The 16,783-nt window shown below is 32.4% G+C and overlaps 2 protein-coding genes across 4 annotated transcripts; one reads left to right on the forward strand and one right to left on the reverse strand.

The window, feature by feature from the left end:
* Positions 1-1,598: 1,598 nt before the first annotated feature.
* resilin (pro-resilin) lies at positions 1,599-4,458 on the forward strand. Of its 2 annotated transcripts, XM_090120402.1 has the most exons (5): positions 1,599-1,685; positions 1,952-2,596; positions 3,162-3,351; positions 3,755-3,790; positions 4,146-4,458. In XM_090120402.1, the coding sequence occupies exons 1-5, from the start codon at positions 1,677-1,679 to the stop codon at positions 4,433-4,435; spliced, it is 1,170 nt and encodes a 389-aa protein (XP_089976528.1). In that variant the 5' UTR covers positions 1,599-1,676; the 3' UTR covers positions 4,436-4,458. The 2 variants fall into 2 exon arrangements, with proteins under 2 accessions (XP_089976528.1, XP_089976529.1); XM_090120403.1 differs by lacking the exon at positions 3,162-3,351 and having other exon boundaries at positions 1,952-2,537.
* Positions 4,459-4,513: 55 nt separating this feature from the next.
* On the reverse strand, positions 4,514-9,505 carry LOC149908837 (junctional adhesion molecule 2A-like). Of its 2 annotated transcripts, none has more exons than XM_090120409.1 (6): positions 9,449-9,505; positions 7,944-8,146; positions 6,527-6,662; positions 5,741-6,006; positions 5,256-5,439; positions 4,514-4,938 (listed from the first exon to the last, which is right to left on the reverse strand). In XM_090120409.1, exons 2-6 carry the CDS (start codon positions 8,049-8,051, stop codon positions 4,868-4,870), a joined length of 765 nt encoding a protein of 254 aa, XP_089976535.1. In that variant the 5' UTR covers positions 8,052-8,146; positions 9,449-9,505; the 3' UTR covers positions 4,514-4,867. The 2 variants fall into 2 exon arrangements, with proteins under 2 accessions (XP_089976535.1, XP_089976534.1); XM_090120408.1 differs by having other exon boundaries at positions 9,262-9,498.
* Between the last annotated feature and the right edge of the window lie 7,278 nt (positions 9,506-16,783).

The following is a 16,783-nucleotide window of genomic DNA, read 5'->3' on the forward strand; positions in this document are numbered from 1 at the left end:
TAAACTGTCCAATCCAATAAAAAAGTTAATCAAGATGCGCTGCAAGTGTGCAGACGCATATGTGTTTGTTTTATTTTATAGCATAAATGAAATAAAAAAATTAAAAGAAGGCACTGATATAAAATAATAATATACTCAATGGGCGGGCGGTAATTAAATTAGAGCTTTTAGTGTACATAATACCTATAGATCTTTTTTTAGGAGACATATCCATAGATCTACTTCAAAATTTTTAATAGTAAAAAAAATTAGAATAATCCAGAATCCGCAATGTTCATTCAAAATGATTTTGACAATAGTAGGTACATTTTTGAACTTAAACGAGTATGGTACGTACTATGTGTATTTTATTACGTATTACTTCTACTCGTTAAATTTTGTTAAATAAGTCCTACCTGTAATATATCTGCTACCAGTAATCGAAAAAAATGTTTGTCACTAGAATATATACCTACTATATATTTTTAGATATTTTTTATAAAGAGATTAATATAAATACCTATTACCTGACGCTCACGCAATAATTGGATGCCGTGGTGATTTTAATCCTACGGCTGCATCCGCGTCCGGGTCACTTCATTTCATAATATTATCTTCTAAAGGAAATATGCAATTTCAATATAAAATGTACATAGAATAAAATAAAATGGTATTTTTTATTTAGGAAGGTTTTGGTCCTTTGTGGCAAAGATATTCACGGTTAAGAAAAGAGTTTACCTATTGCTTCTTTTTCATGATTTATCTCCATAAAAACCTTTCTTGTGCCTAAACAAAAAACGTAAAAAAATTGCCGAATTTGTCGAGCCGTTCTCGAGTTTAACGCTAAGCAACATATGGTGATTCTTTTTATTATATAGATTGTTTCCCGAAAGCGAAGTCTCGTGCCAAAAGGGATTATATAAGGATGCATCTGAGAATGTAGCTAATGAAGGCTTCGTGGTGACGCAACAGCCGTGCACGACCGGGATGACACAGATCGGCACATGTCACGAAATATTGCAAACGCTTATGAGCTATTGGTAGCGCTTCAAAAATAATCGTCGAATATGTATCTTCAATATGTATGTATGTGTAGGTATCAGATTGCTAATTGGAATGATATAAAAATGTTTAATGCTAATTTGTAGGCATTGTAGATTGCATTACGTATAGTTTTCTTAGTGTAGTACTTAGTTAGTTTCTGAGCCACATTAGTTTTTTATAGCAATTGAAAAAATGTTTTCATTAAATAATCGAGATTGTCTAGGTCATTACTCTTTTACTCGTTCTTTATAAATTATAACAATTCTTAGAAGTCAGATTTTGAATATATTTTTTATTACAAGAAAAACTGTACATTAAACTTAAGATAGCAATATAGAATGATAAGGATCACTTTAGTTCAACTTGCAGAAATAATAAATTACTCGCTTTACACTAATTGAATTGTTTTGAATGCCGCAATAATTTATACAAGAGCTTCTATCGGCCGATGCACGAAATTAAATATAGGGACACGAAACGCGTGAGACACTCTTGCATTACTACTGATATCACGCTCTTCGTTACAATTGTACCTATATAAAGTCCAAACTAATCCAGTTCAATACATTCTGGATCCAAGTTTCAAAGCATACATAGCCCTTTGTGAGAGCAAAGGGTGCATCAATTTCAGAAAGCCTTAAACTTTTCTCACAATGATTTTAGTAAGTATATTTGAATTTTCACATTTAATTTGTATATTTGAATACTTTTAAGTTCAATAAAAATTAAATATAACCGTAAATAGATAATAATCGAATTTAGTACCTACTGCCTTGCAGTTTCGGTTATAGCATATTTACTATTAGGGTAATACAAATTTTAAAAGTTCCATTCTGTAAATAACTTGTAGCTATGACTTAGTTAATAAAGGCCTGACAAATATGCATGAGTTTAATACAATAATTATTATTTGTTTAATTATTTTCAGTGGGTAATCTGCCTAACAGCATTAGTGTGGACTGCAACGAAATGTGAGCCACCTGTGAACAGCTATCTACCTCCATCTGGATCTGGATCTGGCTCCGGACCATCCTCTCAATATGAAGCACCAGGCTTCGGACAAAGAGGGCGAGGCCAGTCGGGCGGGCCTGGGTCGGGCTATAGCGCACCTGGCTCAGGACAATCCTTGTCTTCTGAATATGGCCCACCTGGTCGGGGTTCTGGTTTTTCAAGAGGCTCTGGCCGCGGTTTCGGTCAAGGAAACACTCCCAACTCTCAATATGGAACTCCCAACGGCCCTTCAGGTTTTGGTGACGGTCAATCAGGTTTCGGCTCTGGTGGTCGTCCTCAAACGTCGTACGGAACACCAAACCAACAAGGTGGTGGTAGTCCCTTCGGCGGCCGTAACGGGCAACGACCTGACAGTACATACGGAACACCCTCAAGCGGTTTCCAGTCACCTGGTGATTTTGGCTCTGACGGTTTGTCTGGACCTGGTTCGTCTCGTCCGGGTGGTAGAGGACGTCAACCACAACGAGGCTCGCCTTCGTCGTCTTATGGAACCCCTGATTTCGGTAATGATTTAGATGGTACAAGTCAAAATTATCGTGGATCAGGGGTAGATGGTTCTAATGTAAGTATATTCTCATAAGACAAACATAATATATATCATCAAAGAACACTCGAAATCTTATGAATTATGCCAAAGTTATTTGTTTCAAAACTAATTACTGCCTCCTAAACCTGTCAACACAATTGCTTGTAATTTTGAAACTAATATTAAATTTATATAATACTAGCGGTCCGCCCCGGCTTCGCCCGTGGTACATGTTTACGTTTTCTCTACATAAAAACCATCCTCGTACTTCAAGGAATATAATAAAAAAAGAATTATCGAAATCGGTTCAGCCGTTCTTGAGTTATGCGCTTACCAACACATTTTGCGATTCATTTTTATATATAAGACTAGCGGTCCGCCCCGGCTTCGCCCGTGGTACATGTTTACGTTTTCTCTACATAAGAACCATCCTCGTACTTCAAGGAATATAATAAAAAAAGAATTATCGAAATCGGTTCAGCCGTTCTCGAGTTATGCGCTTACCAACACATTTTGCGATTCATTTTTATATATAAGATGAAGTAAATGCGTGTTAGAGAAATGCTAAAGGATATGTTTTAACGATAGATTTTCCTTCTAGGAACCAGCCAAATATCAGTTCAGTTACGAGGTAGATGACGCAGAAACGGGTACAAAGTTTGGTCACTCGGAGCAGAGGGACGGTGATGTAGCGATAGGGGAATATAATGTGGTTCTGCCTGACGGTAGGAAACAAATCGTTGAGTATGAGGCTGATCAAGATGGATATAAGCCTCAGATACGATACGAGGGTTTGTTTGCGCATTCTATATAGCTTATTTATTCATTTTGTTCAGGATAGCATCAATTTTGTATTAAAATATTATATTAGGTACGATTGGGAAATAATAAAAAAGAAATTTAATATAGGACAACTGCAAAATACAGGCAGTAATGTGAACTTTTTTATACTTTTAATTTTTATGCAATATTCACTAATAGAACCAGACTTTCAATGAGAAAGAAATATAAATATACAGCTTATGCTTACAAAAATACATACACTTTTAACGGATCTTTAAAAAATATCTCTTTGTTTGCAAACCAGGTCTCCTTTTGTTTTACTGGTCGCTATTCAGAGACGTTTCGTATTAAATAATATTTAAATTCTCAATATTGACATTTTGTTTTAAATATTTTCGTAATTTTCGACAGGTGATGCTTCTGGCTCCGGTTCTGGATCTGGTTTCGGTAAATATTTATATTTTCTTTTCAATTTCCATTTGACATACATTTTCACACCTGTAAAGCGCTGTTAAGAATCGTACAAAATCCTTAAACAAAAATCCTTAAAAATTATCAGAATCTTTAAAATTATAGTCACACATTTTAATTGAGTGATTTATTAGCATAATATTGTATTTGTTATTGGTTTATTATTGTATAGTGATAAAAATAGATAATCTCTGGATCATAAAGAAATTACTCGTATTATATTGAATGAATTTAAAACTTTTGGCTAACTAGCCCCAAAAAATCGCCGCTATATAAAAACAAAAGGAAAGCTAAATACTATGATCATATTAAAAATCATTATTTTCATTAGGAGGCGGTCGTGGTGGCAGCCAAGGTTACCCACGAGGAGGTGCTAATGCTGGAGCCAATGCTGGTGCCAATGCCTTCGCTGGTGGTGACTCTGGTTACCCACAATCAGGATCTGCAGGAGGTTACCCACGAGGATCAGGATCTCAAGGACCAGGATTCGGAGGTTCTGGTCAAGGTGGACAAAGTGGTTACCCCGGTAGAGGTTTCCCAGGACAAGGCGGATTTGGATCTGGTGGTGATGAAGGATATCCCAGCGGTGGCCCAAACGGCCCCAGAGGATCTGGATACTAAATAACAATACGATTGTAGCTCAACAAATACCTACTTATGCTTTGTTAATACGTAATAAACAATGAAACGAAACATGTCTTTTATTCAAGCGTTTATTCAAAACTACATTTTATAAAAATTCTTATAAAGCTCATTTGGAATTGCTTGGTAGGTATGTTAGCAAACCCTACAAATTGTGCAGTTGGTATACTTAAATTATAATTGTTTTCATGTATTTCAATTATTATTTTTACGTAAAATATCACATTGATAGAAACATATCACTAAATGCGTGCTCGTTTTGGAAATAAAATTTCGTATTTTAACGCATTATCAAAGTTATTGTTAAATGCATTTAAAATGCAATCGTGTTTAAAAAATCACAGGGTTGTTCGTGAAATTCCATTAATATGAATATTACATTAGGACAAAAATATCTATATACAAATGAATTTACAGAATAATTTGTAGTAAAAATATCATTACAATTGACGCATACGTCGCATGTAAAACCGCGGCAGAATCTGAAACAACGAAACTTTATTACAACAAAAGTAGTATAACCAAATGATAAAAAAAAACATTACATTTTATTAATAATAATTAGTCTTCATACTAAAGTCCCTAAATTAGTAATAAAGGACAAACTTTTGCATAGCAAAAATCAGCTCAAATTTACAAATCATTACACATATTAATATTATAATACATATTTTCGTGTCGAGTTCTAGTTAATTAATCGAAACAAAAAAATGTCAACGTTTTTTTATTAAATCACATCCAAACTGCTTAAACTCATTATTATAAACGTACAAAATATACCTATAGTAATTCAAAATACCTCGATCATTTTGTGACTCTGCTATAGGTATCTCCTCCCGCTCCTCTCTCTGTGTGTGGCCGAACATTTTGTTGACTTCCTCATTTATCACTTCGTCAGATATTGGATCCAAGAAGCTGTCCTCTGCTCGTATAATGTGATGCACTGTTTCGTCTTGGTATAGTGGCGCTATTGCAGATTGACACTGGAACAAAAACAATTATATATATGTATTTGCAATTAAACTTAGTATTAAGAGTTTTAGGATTGGACTAGATAATTTTAAAAATTGTGGAGTTTATTCTACGAATGTACGTATAAATAATGTAAAATTTTCTGTTCTCTTTGCTAACAAATGAGCACATCGCCAAAAAAAAAATACAATACAGCGAGCATTTTTCAACATAAACTAGTTTTGAAAAAAGCATTCGGAAAACTTTATTGAAACCTATCAATATTTTCTCATATAATCAAATTTCTATTAGTTTATATTATTTAGTATTTACCTTAATCTGCAGAAGACCGTTTTTAAAATGTTCTTCTCTCAAGATAAATCTCAATTGCAATATGGTTTCTCTGGCATCAGGCCGCTCGTCCGATATTCTGTACCACGGCCCAGTGATATGTCTTCGAGGAGCTGCTTCATTGTTGATCAGCCATTTTAGTTGAGCCTGGGGTCGAGATCTTGATGATGTACAGTTTACTGCTAGAATATCGCTCACTTTGTATTCTTCTTGTAGGCCTATCACTCGCGGACGGTCGTAAGGCAACACTGAAAGTATTTTATAAAGCGTGATGATATTTGAAATTCATTATTTTCCCATAAGTAATACATTTCAAATGAGCGTTAACTATAATATATAAAGTAATAAGATTGATGAAACCTGAATTTGAATAATGATCATTATCGGCTTCTAATTTACCATATTCGAGCGAAATTCTGGAAAATTCGCACAAAGGTAATGTTATTGCTCTACAAAATGACCATATGTTATATTGTAATGTAATCAGCTCAGGAATCAATTTTAAATTTATAACCGATACAAAGGCATAAATACAGGCTCGGATTACGCAATTATTGGTTCGAATAATTTATTTGACTTCAGCTTAGTTGGTGCCAAATTTGAAACGTCAGGATTATTGAAGTTCTCGTAACTTCGCATTAAAACCAACGATTACTGTAAATGGTAGGTATAATAGGTATTCAGAATAAATATGTTATGATTTAAAGCTATTCAAAGAAACAAAATACAAGGATTATCTTTTGAATGACAAGTTTTAAATGTGCTTACGGTGTACGCTTATATTTTTCTCATCAAAAACAGTGACGAAGTACGGTCCCTCGCCGGAGACTTCACAGCGGTATAGCCCCGCAGACTCGGGAGTCAAATTTACTAACTTTACGACGTTACTTGATGAATCTTTTTCCTGTAATAAAACTTTTAATGTTATTTAGATTAGGAGGGACAGGAATCTCAATTGGTAAATGTTTAAAGCTACAGATTTTAAATATGGATTTGTATCCCGCATAAATTCAAATTGCGTTATAATCTACCAAAATGAGTTTATAATTTATAATATTTGACTAAAAATGCCGATCTTATAGGTATGGAATTATGTAATATATGAAGAAAATCCCATTTTTAAAAGCATTTGCATTGCATGCATAATATCTTCATATTAGTGAGGCTTAGTATAGACAACGTGAACCTAACATTTAAATAGATGGGTCACGATATAAATAAAAATATTAAACCACGGTTAAGGGTGTATACGAAGCTGCATATTTTATCACACTAAGAGCAGATTTCAACAACTAAGCCACGACCCCAAGAACATATTGTAAATCGCAGTGAAAATAAAGAAAGTAGTAACATGTAAAAGAAAGTTTTTGTTCACGAAATATTTAATTTAATAAAACATATAATGATAAGGTAACAGTAGAGCTTTCCTTGACATTTAAGTATTGACGTAATCCACTGTTAACATCGACAATTAACTATATTATTATTAATAAAGAGGAAAGATTTTTTGTTTGTACCACTTAACCTATTTTCAAGCACAAAGCTTCAACAGCTAAGTTATCTGAGAGGAACCGGGACACACGACTAGTAACAATTAGAGTAGCAAATATTTCACTAATTGGTCGGCATGTTCACATTAAGATTACTGGGTCAGATCCTGACAGACCTTATTGACTCAATATTGGAAATAGGTCACTGTCAGACAGTCGATACTCGTCAATAAGTAATTTCCTTCCCAATATTTTTAAATAGTCATCGTTATAATGTGTATCCAAACCACCATAAATAGAAGAAAAACGTTCGTCATTTTAATGTTTAACCCGTAGACACTTAACAAGTAGCGTTGCCTAAATATTGTTTTATGGTATCAAGTGTTTAACGGTTAGAGAGGTCCTCGTCTATGAGAACTGGGGCGCACAAGTTTTCCCAATAATGTGGAGACGATGTAACGGCGGTAAACTCCACTTTTAACAATTAATACCTACTGTGGTAATGAAAGTTGACAAACAGTGATCTATTTCGTAAATTCATTTAAATACTGTTAGTATTGCACTGTAAATTTATTTCCTATTTTATTTTTATATCTGTCTATTTTTTATTGTTATACTTATTGTCATTCGTTTTTAACAAAACAAATGAAATATATTATCACTACAAAAATAATAGTAATTAACATCATACTCACATCAACTCTAACTCCAGACAGAGGAAAGTAGCTGAAAGGCACGCTATTGCTGGGAACGTATCGGAAGAACTCCCGGTTGTCTTTATACCACTTGATAGAGTACAGCATGTCACCTTCGAGGTCATAGTGGCACTGCAGCAGGACAGACCCGCCCTCTACTGCATGACTTGGTACTGTGAGCTCAGACACTCGTATGCCGAATGCTTTAATAAAATCAATATTGAAACATCAAAAAGGGAGCAGAAATATAAATATAGACTGCCAATAAAAGAAAAAAAAAATCATGTAAGTATATTAAAGTGACGCGAACACATGAGACTTTTCTCTATCAAAAAGTGCTCTACGCGTCTAAAAATTTTTTCTTTCAAAAATGTAATCAATTTGTTAAATTTCTCAATTTTGGTATGTATAACGTACTATAATAACACTAAATTGATAATCAGAGACCATATTTACATAATTTTTTAATTGTTTCAATAAAAAGTAATTCGTAGCATCTACGTGTACTATAAACACCTAAATAAATCCTCTATCCCAGTTGTATTCACCGTGGAAATCACTGTTTATTTATTGGCGATGCTAACTAGAAACCACTAAATGACATCATCTATCTTTCTAACCGACTAAGAACGCGCTGCTTTTAGATAAAGCTTTTGCTCTATAATGAAAACTCGTTTACGATCACAATTATTATAACACAATATTGTGTTTAAATATTGATATTAATGAACCCTTTTTTTATAATCATTTAGTTTCACAATTCACATACGTTAATCTAATAAAAAAAATAGTAAACAAAACGTGCGCTTAAAGCTAGATAAGGTAAATATTGAAGGCCAAGATAAAGTTTAGACTTTAGGTGAAGGCATCGTCATTTTGCCGGCAGTCAACGCCAATAAGAACTTCAACTAAGTTTGAAAACTGTTGCAGTGACATTGCCTGCACTGACTTTGAATTTAAAATGTAATTTTCTCCTACAATTTTTTACTTCGAACAGTTTTTTTCTTTTTTTAATACCTCTTGGTTGAATGAGTAATATTTTATTAAATAATTATGGAAAGCGAGGGCTTTTCAAATAAAGTACTCATAAAAATATAAAGAGCTTATGTTTGTTATGTCTCCAACGATTTGTATTATCTATTAATATTAATTTATCAAAAATCATTTATTGTATCTTATTTTATAAAAAGCTTTTTTATATCACATTATTGAAAATAACATTTAAATTAAAATGTAGGAACTAATTAAGAGTTTATAAGTTGAATGATATAAATAGAACAAAAAAAGGAAAGGAGGCCATCGCTATTGCTATTATTACCTTGTTTCATAAACAATAAAAACAATATTGTACACACATTTCTTTCACCCATCATCACTATTTATCACACACGATATAAAACAAGAACTATCCTCATCACTTCACACAACACTTATGTATCAATTTAAACAAACTCATAAATTATAGATCTTATTGTTTATAAAACCAATTGGTTATCTGTTATGACTTTTATATGGTTAAAACTTCGGTTTGCGACGGTACAGAATAAATAGGCCAGCAAAATTCCGTCGACGAGTCTAAATTTAAAACTTGAGTGGCCAACGCATGCGCAGATCTGTCGCAGCTAGATTTCCACGTGTGTTGCGTGCGTAATTTATGCACCTTTCTTTTAAATTATTATTAATATCCAACCCTTGTAAAAGGGATTTTAAAGGGTGAAATTATAAGCCTCGTAGCTTGCAAAAAAATAAACTCATCCATGCATAATGAGATTCTTAATTACTGATTCATCAACATGATTGTACCTAAAATTTTAAAAAAAGAATTTGTTTTTATTTATGTGATGCTCTAAGATTTTGATATGAAGATTATATATGTTTGAAAAAAAAGTCTTTACTGAGAAAATACTTTACTTACTTACTTACTCTTAAAGTCTAAAGTATTTGTAAGAATTTTTAATAGAGAAAATTTATCTTATCTTAATCAATTAGATTTTACTTTTAGCTCAAATCTGCTGTACCTTAAATAGCTTTAAGGAGAATTCCTTTGTGCTTTAAATGAGATATAGGAGCTTTATCCTGCAGTTCACATATTGTTATCGGCATTTGAAATTAACAACAGCCAGACAGTAGAAGAATAACATAGGTATAGGTGCTGAATTTTCTGTGAAATTCCCTTAAAATATTGTTCGTAGAATCGCAGGGTTCGTTCGCGTGTAGAGCCTAGGTGGAGTCACTGAACAGTGTGACGAAGTTAATACTATAATTGCCCGTCTCAATGACTCATTTAAAATGAATTTCATAGAACAAGAATTTAAAGAATATTAAAAATGTTATGCTATGATTTCATTGAACTTTCCAGCGCTTTAGTCATACTTCAACTTTAGTGGACGTTGCACGCACATTGATAATATTATAATGTTGCTGAAATATTCATTCAGAACGTAATTTTATGATCTTTTTCTTGACGTATTGTGCAACATTTTTTGTTTATTTTGGATACTAAAAAGATTACAAGATGTGAAGACAATTTAACAAACACAAAGAAGATCCATGAAAAGCTTTTCATGAAAGAGGTTATTTGGGCATAAACTAAACTGCTTTTAATTATAGAACCAAAAGAAAATTATTTGTTATTATGAGAAAGCATTTTCTTAAATGATAATACGACATGAAAGTCTATCTTATATCTATATCAGATCGACTTCAGTTGATTATTCTGATCATTATTTGAGCTTTTTCTATAAAAAATCTTTTTTGTATCCGTTTATAATGGATACACTAGAGAATGCCTTATTTCTTGGGGTAATTCGCGTATTTATCAAATTAGGTATACATGATCTAGGCGGCCCTAGAGGTGGGATTCTAATCATATTGCATGTTCTATATGTACGTCACGTTGTATGGATAGCATGTGATATGTTATTGGCGAAGTAGGTATACAAGTTTTCTGCGTGATTTGTGTCTTTCAATCGTTCATGCAGGACTCTATATAAATTATAACATAATATAATTAATAACAATATTAAATTAATTTCTTGTAGATAAAGCATTAAAGATAAAGATTATTATTGAAATAGAATTAAAATAATCCTGTAAAATAGATATTAAATTTGTAGGTTCGAGTCTTTTGTTAAGAAGCTGTTAAAGTGGGTAGGTGTTACTGTTATTATGATGTAAATTATTAAGCTAGGGAGAAAAAAAATCTGTTGGTACTAAAATATTGAGATATTATTTGTATACAACACATTGAACACACACAAAGGAAAATATTAAACAAATTAGTTATGATGTTACTAAGAATCGAAAAAGTTTCGTGACAAAAGAAACACCTGCAAAAAAAAGAATACAATGATTTATAGTTTTTGATAGAGTTTGATTCTATTGAAAAGCACTAAGGAAATGTTGGTGGGCAACAAGTTTCCGCAAGTCGACTCGCTTCGTGCATGATGGGCTAACTATTCGCTCCGAAATACGATAGTTAACAAAAGTTCACAATTTTCAATTCCACGCGTCAGCGGGCGGAAATTGAAAAACAACAATGAATAACCGATGTTTTCCAAACTCACATGTTACGGGAGCCGGGAATCGTACGCCGGTGTAACGTATCTACTCGTGAAATAATATTGTTTTCTGGCAGAAATTGATTCTTCGAAAGGTACTTTGGTCCGCTGGCTATCATCGAGGTCAGGTAGTAGGGCAGCGCTCTTGTGATCGAGATTTTCAACTCTACACGGTTTCGTTGGGTTTATTTATGTAAGTACTTAATAAATGGGTCTGGTTTCATGATGAAACGATACAATATATTGAAGCGATTTAGTATAATTTATCTTTTATAAGCTCTAGGAGCCTTAGCTCATCTGTCGGTCAATGACACGTTCTCTAGTCGAATTTGTGTAGTGTATTAGAAAGGCTTTTGTATGTCTTAAGCAAAAATAAACACGACTTTTACGCTGTATTAATAGATTATTTCTAATAAGGAATAAACTCTACATATATATTTTTTATTATTCATTTTGAATATAGACGTGTCAATGCGAACGGCAATCAACCTATAAATTATAAATATTAAACAGCTATTGCTAATTAATTTTAAATTTAAATGTATTTAAGTTCCTATAGGTAAATAAAATGATAAAATACCTGAAGACATGCCAAAGCAGTCTTTTTAATTTACGTAACTCAAGCACTAGGTATACGCTTCCTAAGGGAGAAAATGTATGAATAAAATGAAAAATAAACTTCAGAGTTAATAAACTAACAAAACAAGTTTCCGGCCCGCTACGGATTCTAATTATGAGATGGATCCAAGCATGAAAATATTATAATTTTTATTAATGATAAATACTTATATAAGTACCTACTTACCTTATATAAGAAATTATATAGAAAGTAAATAATTTCTACTTTACAACGTATGTAATGTAATAAACAAAATAAATACAATGAATGAGATAAATTACTAAATGATAATTATCGTAAACCTTCTCCATAACAAAGGTAAAAGTGATCCAACAAATAAACTCATAGGAGAAGAGAATACGGTAATGTTTTGAGTTTTGACAAGTTAGAAACAATGTAGGATGTGATTATCAGTAAATAAAGCTATTTGAGCACATTTCATATTCTCTTCGGGGCGCGTTAATTAAACAGGGTCGAAGGGACGGACAAACTTATGTGGTCTGTTGTTTGCCGACCCTCGCCCCACATTACATTCAATCAAAGACCAAACATATGCTATCGGCAGCAACAATTACGTTCCGAAATTAAAATTGTTTATTTAGCGAAGAAAATCATGGAGTAAATAACACTATTTACACGGCGTGACCGGCGGGAAAAGAAATAAATCCTAATGAAGCGACCTTACTTGTACTAGGAATGAATGATTAAACGGAGCTTCTCGGTTTGTTTTTGCTCGAGTGTAGTAGATAGTGTGTGGTTGCCGCACTGAGGGAAAATTACGCCGCCCGCGGGATCTCGCACCAGTAAATCATCATTAGAAGCGCCACGCTTGCGGGACACGCCTCGTCTTTATAAAAGATTCAACTTAATACAAACGAGACGAACGAATAATGGGAAAATTACATTGCGAGCCGTTCCAAAAAAATCTCAAAAGACGTAAATCACATAAATATAATGCTGCGTAATCCAGAGGTGAGAGAGAATTTATAACGGTGAAATGTTTCTTAGAATAATTGGAACAATGGGAAGATTGTTATTGTATTTATTTTCTTTTTTTTTTTTTTTAAATGTTGTATGGTTTTATGAAACCACGGTAAAAGTGAAACTTAGGCTTCGTACGGTTCGACCGTCACGCGACATGCGCTACACAGACCAAAAAGTTTGAGACGATGTAATAAAAGTTTCATTTTAAAAACCTAAAGATAAAGCAATAATTGATGCTAATTAGTCATTCTTTTCGCGACATTTGAATCTTTTGTTCAGTATACACTAGTCTTTAATAATTCCGTGAGATGGCAAAAGTTATGTGTACAGCAGTAAACAGGTCCCCTACGGGGTGTTAATAAGGTTTAACATTCATTGGGGGCCCGCCCAGGTGTCAATGGGAGATTACGGAATTATTTGCCGAAGACAATCTCGCATAGTTTCATAAATGTCTGCTCTTCGTCAAATTAAGTATTGTATTATTTGAGTATAGATATTAATATCTAGTTTATTACAAAGATTTATTAAAACAGAAAGGTAATCAATGTTTGCCTGTACAGTATCTATAGGCGTCTTTACATCTACAATACTATGTATTCAGAAATTTTAGGAATGTCTTTCCGAAAAATTCTCAGCCAATATCCTTGATTCATAAAATTGCTCTCATTTACTTTGGTTAGGTACATCATATTTGTTCTTATTTTAAAGAAAGCGAAAATAATAGAATATAATAAATCCAAATTTATTACTGGTATAAAAAATGGTAATTTAGGAGGTATTGTGTGTTGATTTCAATCATGTACAGTACAACTATTTAAGTACCTATGTGCTATACCTACGTTAAGTTTGGCTCTTATATTATCTTAACTTCATTTTATTATTAATTTTTATTAAACGTTGTAATGTAATGTGGCGTCTTGTTAGTTTACTAGCCAGCGAAACGCGGCTTTACCCGAGTAAATAAAAAATAACTATGACACTCAGCAATTGAACGGCAGCAAAAACTTTTCTTCTGAGCAACGAATTTTCAAAATCAGTTGGTTTATTGAGTTAAATTGCAATAAAAATCCTCAATCACTAAAATATACACAATACATACCGTTTTCTTTCAATAACTTTTATAAATAATGACGATAATCTAGACAGACTAGCTTACTTTCCATTTTCCGTTTGTGTAATATTCTGGCGGCCATTACTCAAATCCGGGAGTCGAATGCAGGGTTGCGTTAATATTATATGTTTTCATAATCCAGTTATAAATATATCTCGCATTGTGTGAATTGGAAGTGTTTCAACACCTGCGGTTATGACGGACAAATCTAGGACAATAATTAATTACCCGATGTAATAAAACGGGCGAGATTCAGCACAATATTTAGATTAAACGGTGTTAATGTTGCTTAAGATTTATGTACGAACCGTTTTTGTATTGCGGGAAAGTTTTAGTAAAGATAGGGATTAGATGTTATCTGCTAAGCTTTTTTGTTATTTTAAAACTACGGGTTTATTTTGATGGAATCAAATAAATAATTCGTTTTTTTTCTTATAAAGCAAAATTTACCCAGCCATCCCTTAAATACTTAGTTATGAAGAAAAATAGGTTTTGTTTAATTCGGGCAGGTTTTATACCACACGAATGAAATGTAGAGCTGAAATGAAATTGCGTTAATTATCTCTATAGCTGTATTTTAACATTTTAACAATATAATGCAAAGGCTATTCAGTTGTCAATTGAATTGTGTTATTATGCATTATTTCATATAAAACAGATAATTACTATTACACCATAGCGTAAATAGAAAATTAGCCTTAAATACCTACTATAAATACTAAAAATAACTGCTATAAAGCCGTTTCCTTTCAGACATTAAAAATCATCCTCGTTCCTATAATAATTTTATAAATCTCGTTTCTTTGAAATACGTTTAATACGAGACGATATTCAATTATCCGCAAATGATTTAGAAAATTCTTTGGTTTACAGCACATTAGGCTAATGTACGAGGGGATTGTGAAGATAATAAAAGAAATCAAATTATTTATAAATTGAATTTCTATTCAGTACACAGTTTTCAATATTCCTTTGTTTAATTTTTTTGGTTGTTTACATTTATAACAAAGTAACGGACCTACGTTGATTGGGAAGTAAATTTTCATTAATGTTTTCTTTTTATTACGAATATGTAGGTCGTAAGGGTAAATAAAAATAAAATACTGCTTTTACGTATTAATTATAGTATAGATCAGTAATTAAGTTTCATAATCAATTTCGGATATGGGTAGAAAAGTGAAATATAATTGACTCTATCAGCTCGATCGACTAATGACTGATGTTCTGTAAATAAAATAAATATTCATCGTATAATAATAATTACTCAGAGTTATCTGTTAAATTAAATAAAGCGTAGTCACTAAAACAATATACCTACAAATAATTGTAGCTACTGAAGATCAATATTTACCTATTATTTGTACCTGTTATTTGTACGGTTATTAGTTTGAATTCTCCTAAATTAATTTTATAGAAACAGCCCACTAATTGTTGAAATAAGGATTTATTTGCTATCTTTAGATTAGGATATCATTATAGACTACAAAAATACTTCTTTTCACGTAGAGACAACTAAAATACTTATTTCTACGTAGACATGTTCGATGAATATAAATTATTTCTTATACATATTATAGATACAAATATTTTTAATGAATCTTAAAAGTTTATATGCAATCTTGGAATATTCAGAAACCAGTAATTGTTTTATTTATAAAAAAATCAACAAGATTAATAGCAGTGAGGGTATAAAATGTCTGTTGTAAATAAGAACTTTTCAGAAAAATAATCAGAATTTAATTATTTTTGGGCTTTAGTATTATTATATAGGTATTAACTTCAAGGCTGTGGCTCGGGTTAGAAGCTATATTATAAAAGGTAAATGAGAAAGAGCTTTATTATATACTAGCTACTAGCTTTGGCTTCGTCGGGGTTGACTCGGGATAAAAAAAGCATTCTAAAGAAACTTTTTTTTAGTCAAAAAAACTAAACAGTATTTACTAAGATATTATGTACGGTACCTCTTATTTGAAATTATTTTCAAACAACAGCATTTTAGATACACTTACTGATTGATAGTTTTATGGTAAATTGATTTCATTCCATCTTCTTATTATTTGAGATCAAAACGCGTTCTTAAATTGCATTGCACATTTTATCCCACGACTAACATTTGAAGTAGTCAACTAGCATATCAATCAATGAATCAAACGACAGGAATTTATTTACGGCATTAGGAGGTTGCTACATGTAAAATCCACAATCCGCTGATAAAGGACCCTCGATATCTCCCCCTGGGGTATTGGACAATAGCGTGAGCCATTTCCACATTTCCCATTTAAATTTGTTCCCTTATCGGGGGATGCTAAGAACATGCAAGGGGACACTTGATGACTCATACCGGTACAATTGCAGGCGAGTATTTTTATATGGACAAAGAGCTTTCTTAGAAGTTGCGTAAATCAAGTCCTGATTGGACTATTGTCGGTTGATTTCACCCCTGCATGAGTCATTACGGTGTAATGGTATATGATAGATTAGCTTTATTGGTATGTTTGTATAAAAACAAAATAAAAACGTATTTGAATTGAAATCCATCCATTTTTATATGATAAATGTAGTGAAA

This window comes from Colias eurytheme, chromosome 4 (genome assembly GCF_061535395.1).
Source record: "Colias eurytheme isolate Ceu_HAF_F1 chromosome 4, ilColEury1 Martin Lab GWU primary, whole genome shotgun sequence".
Taxonomy (NCBI): domain Eukaryota; kingdom Metazoa; phylum Arthropoda; class Insecta; order Lepidoptera; family Pieridae; genus Colias; species Colias eurytheme.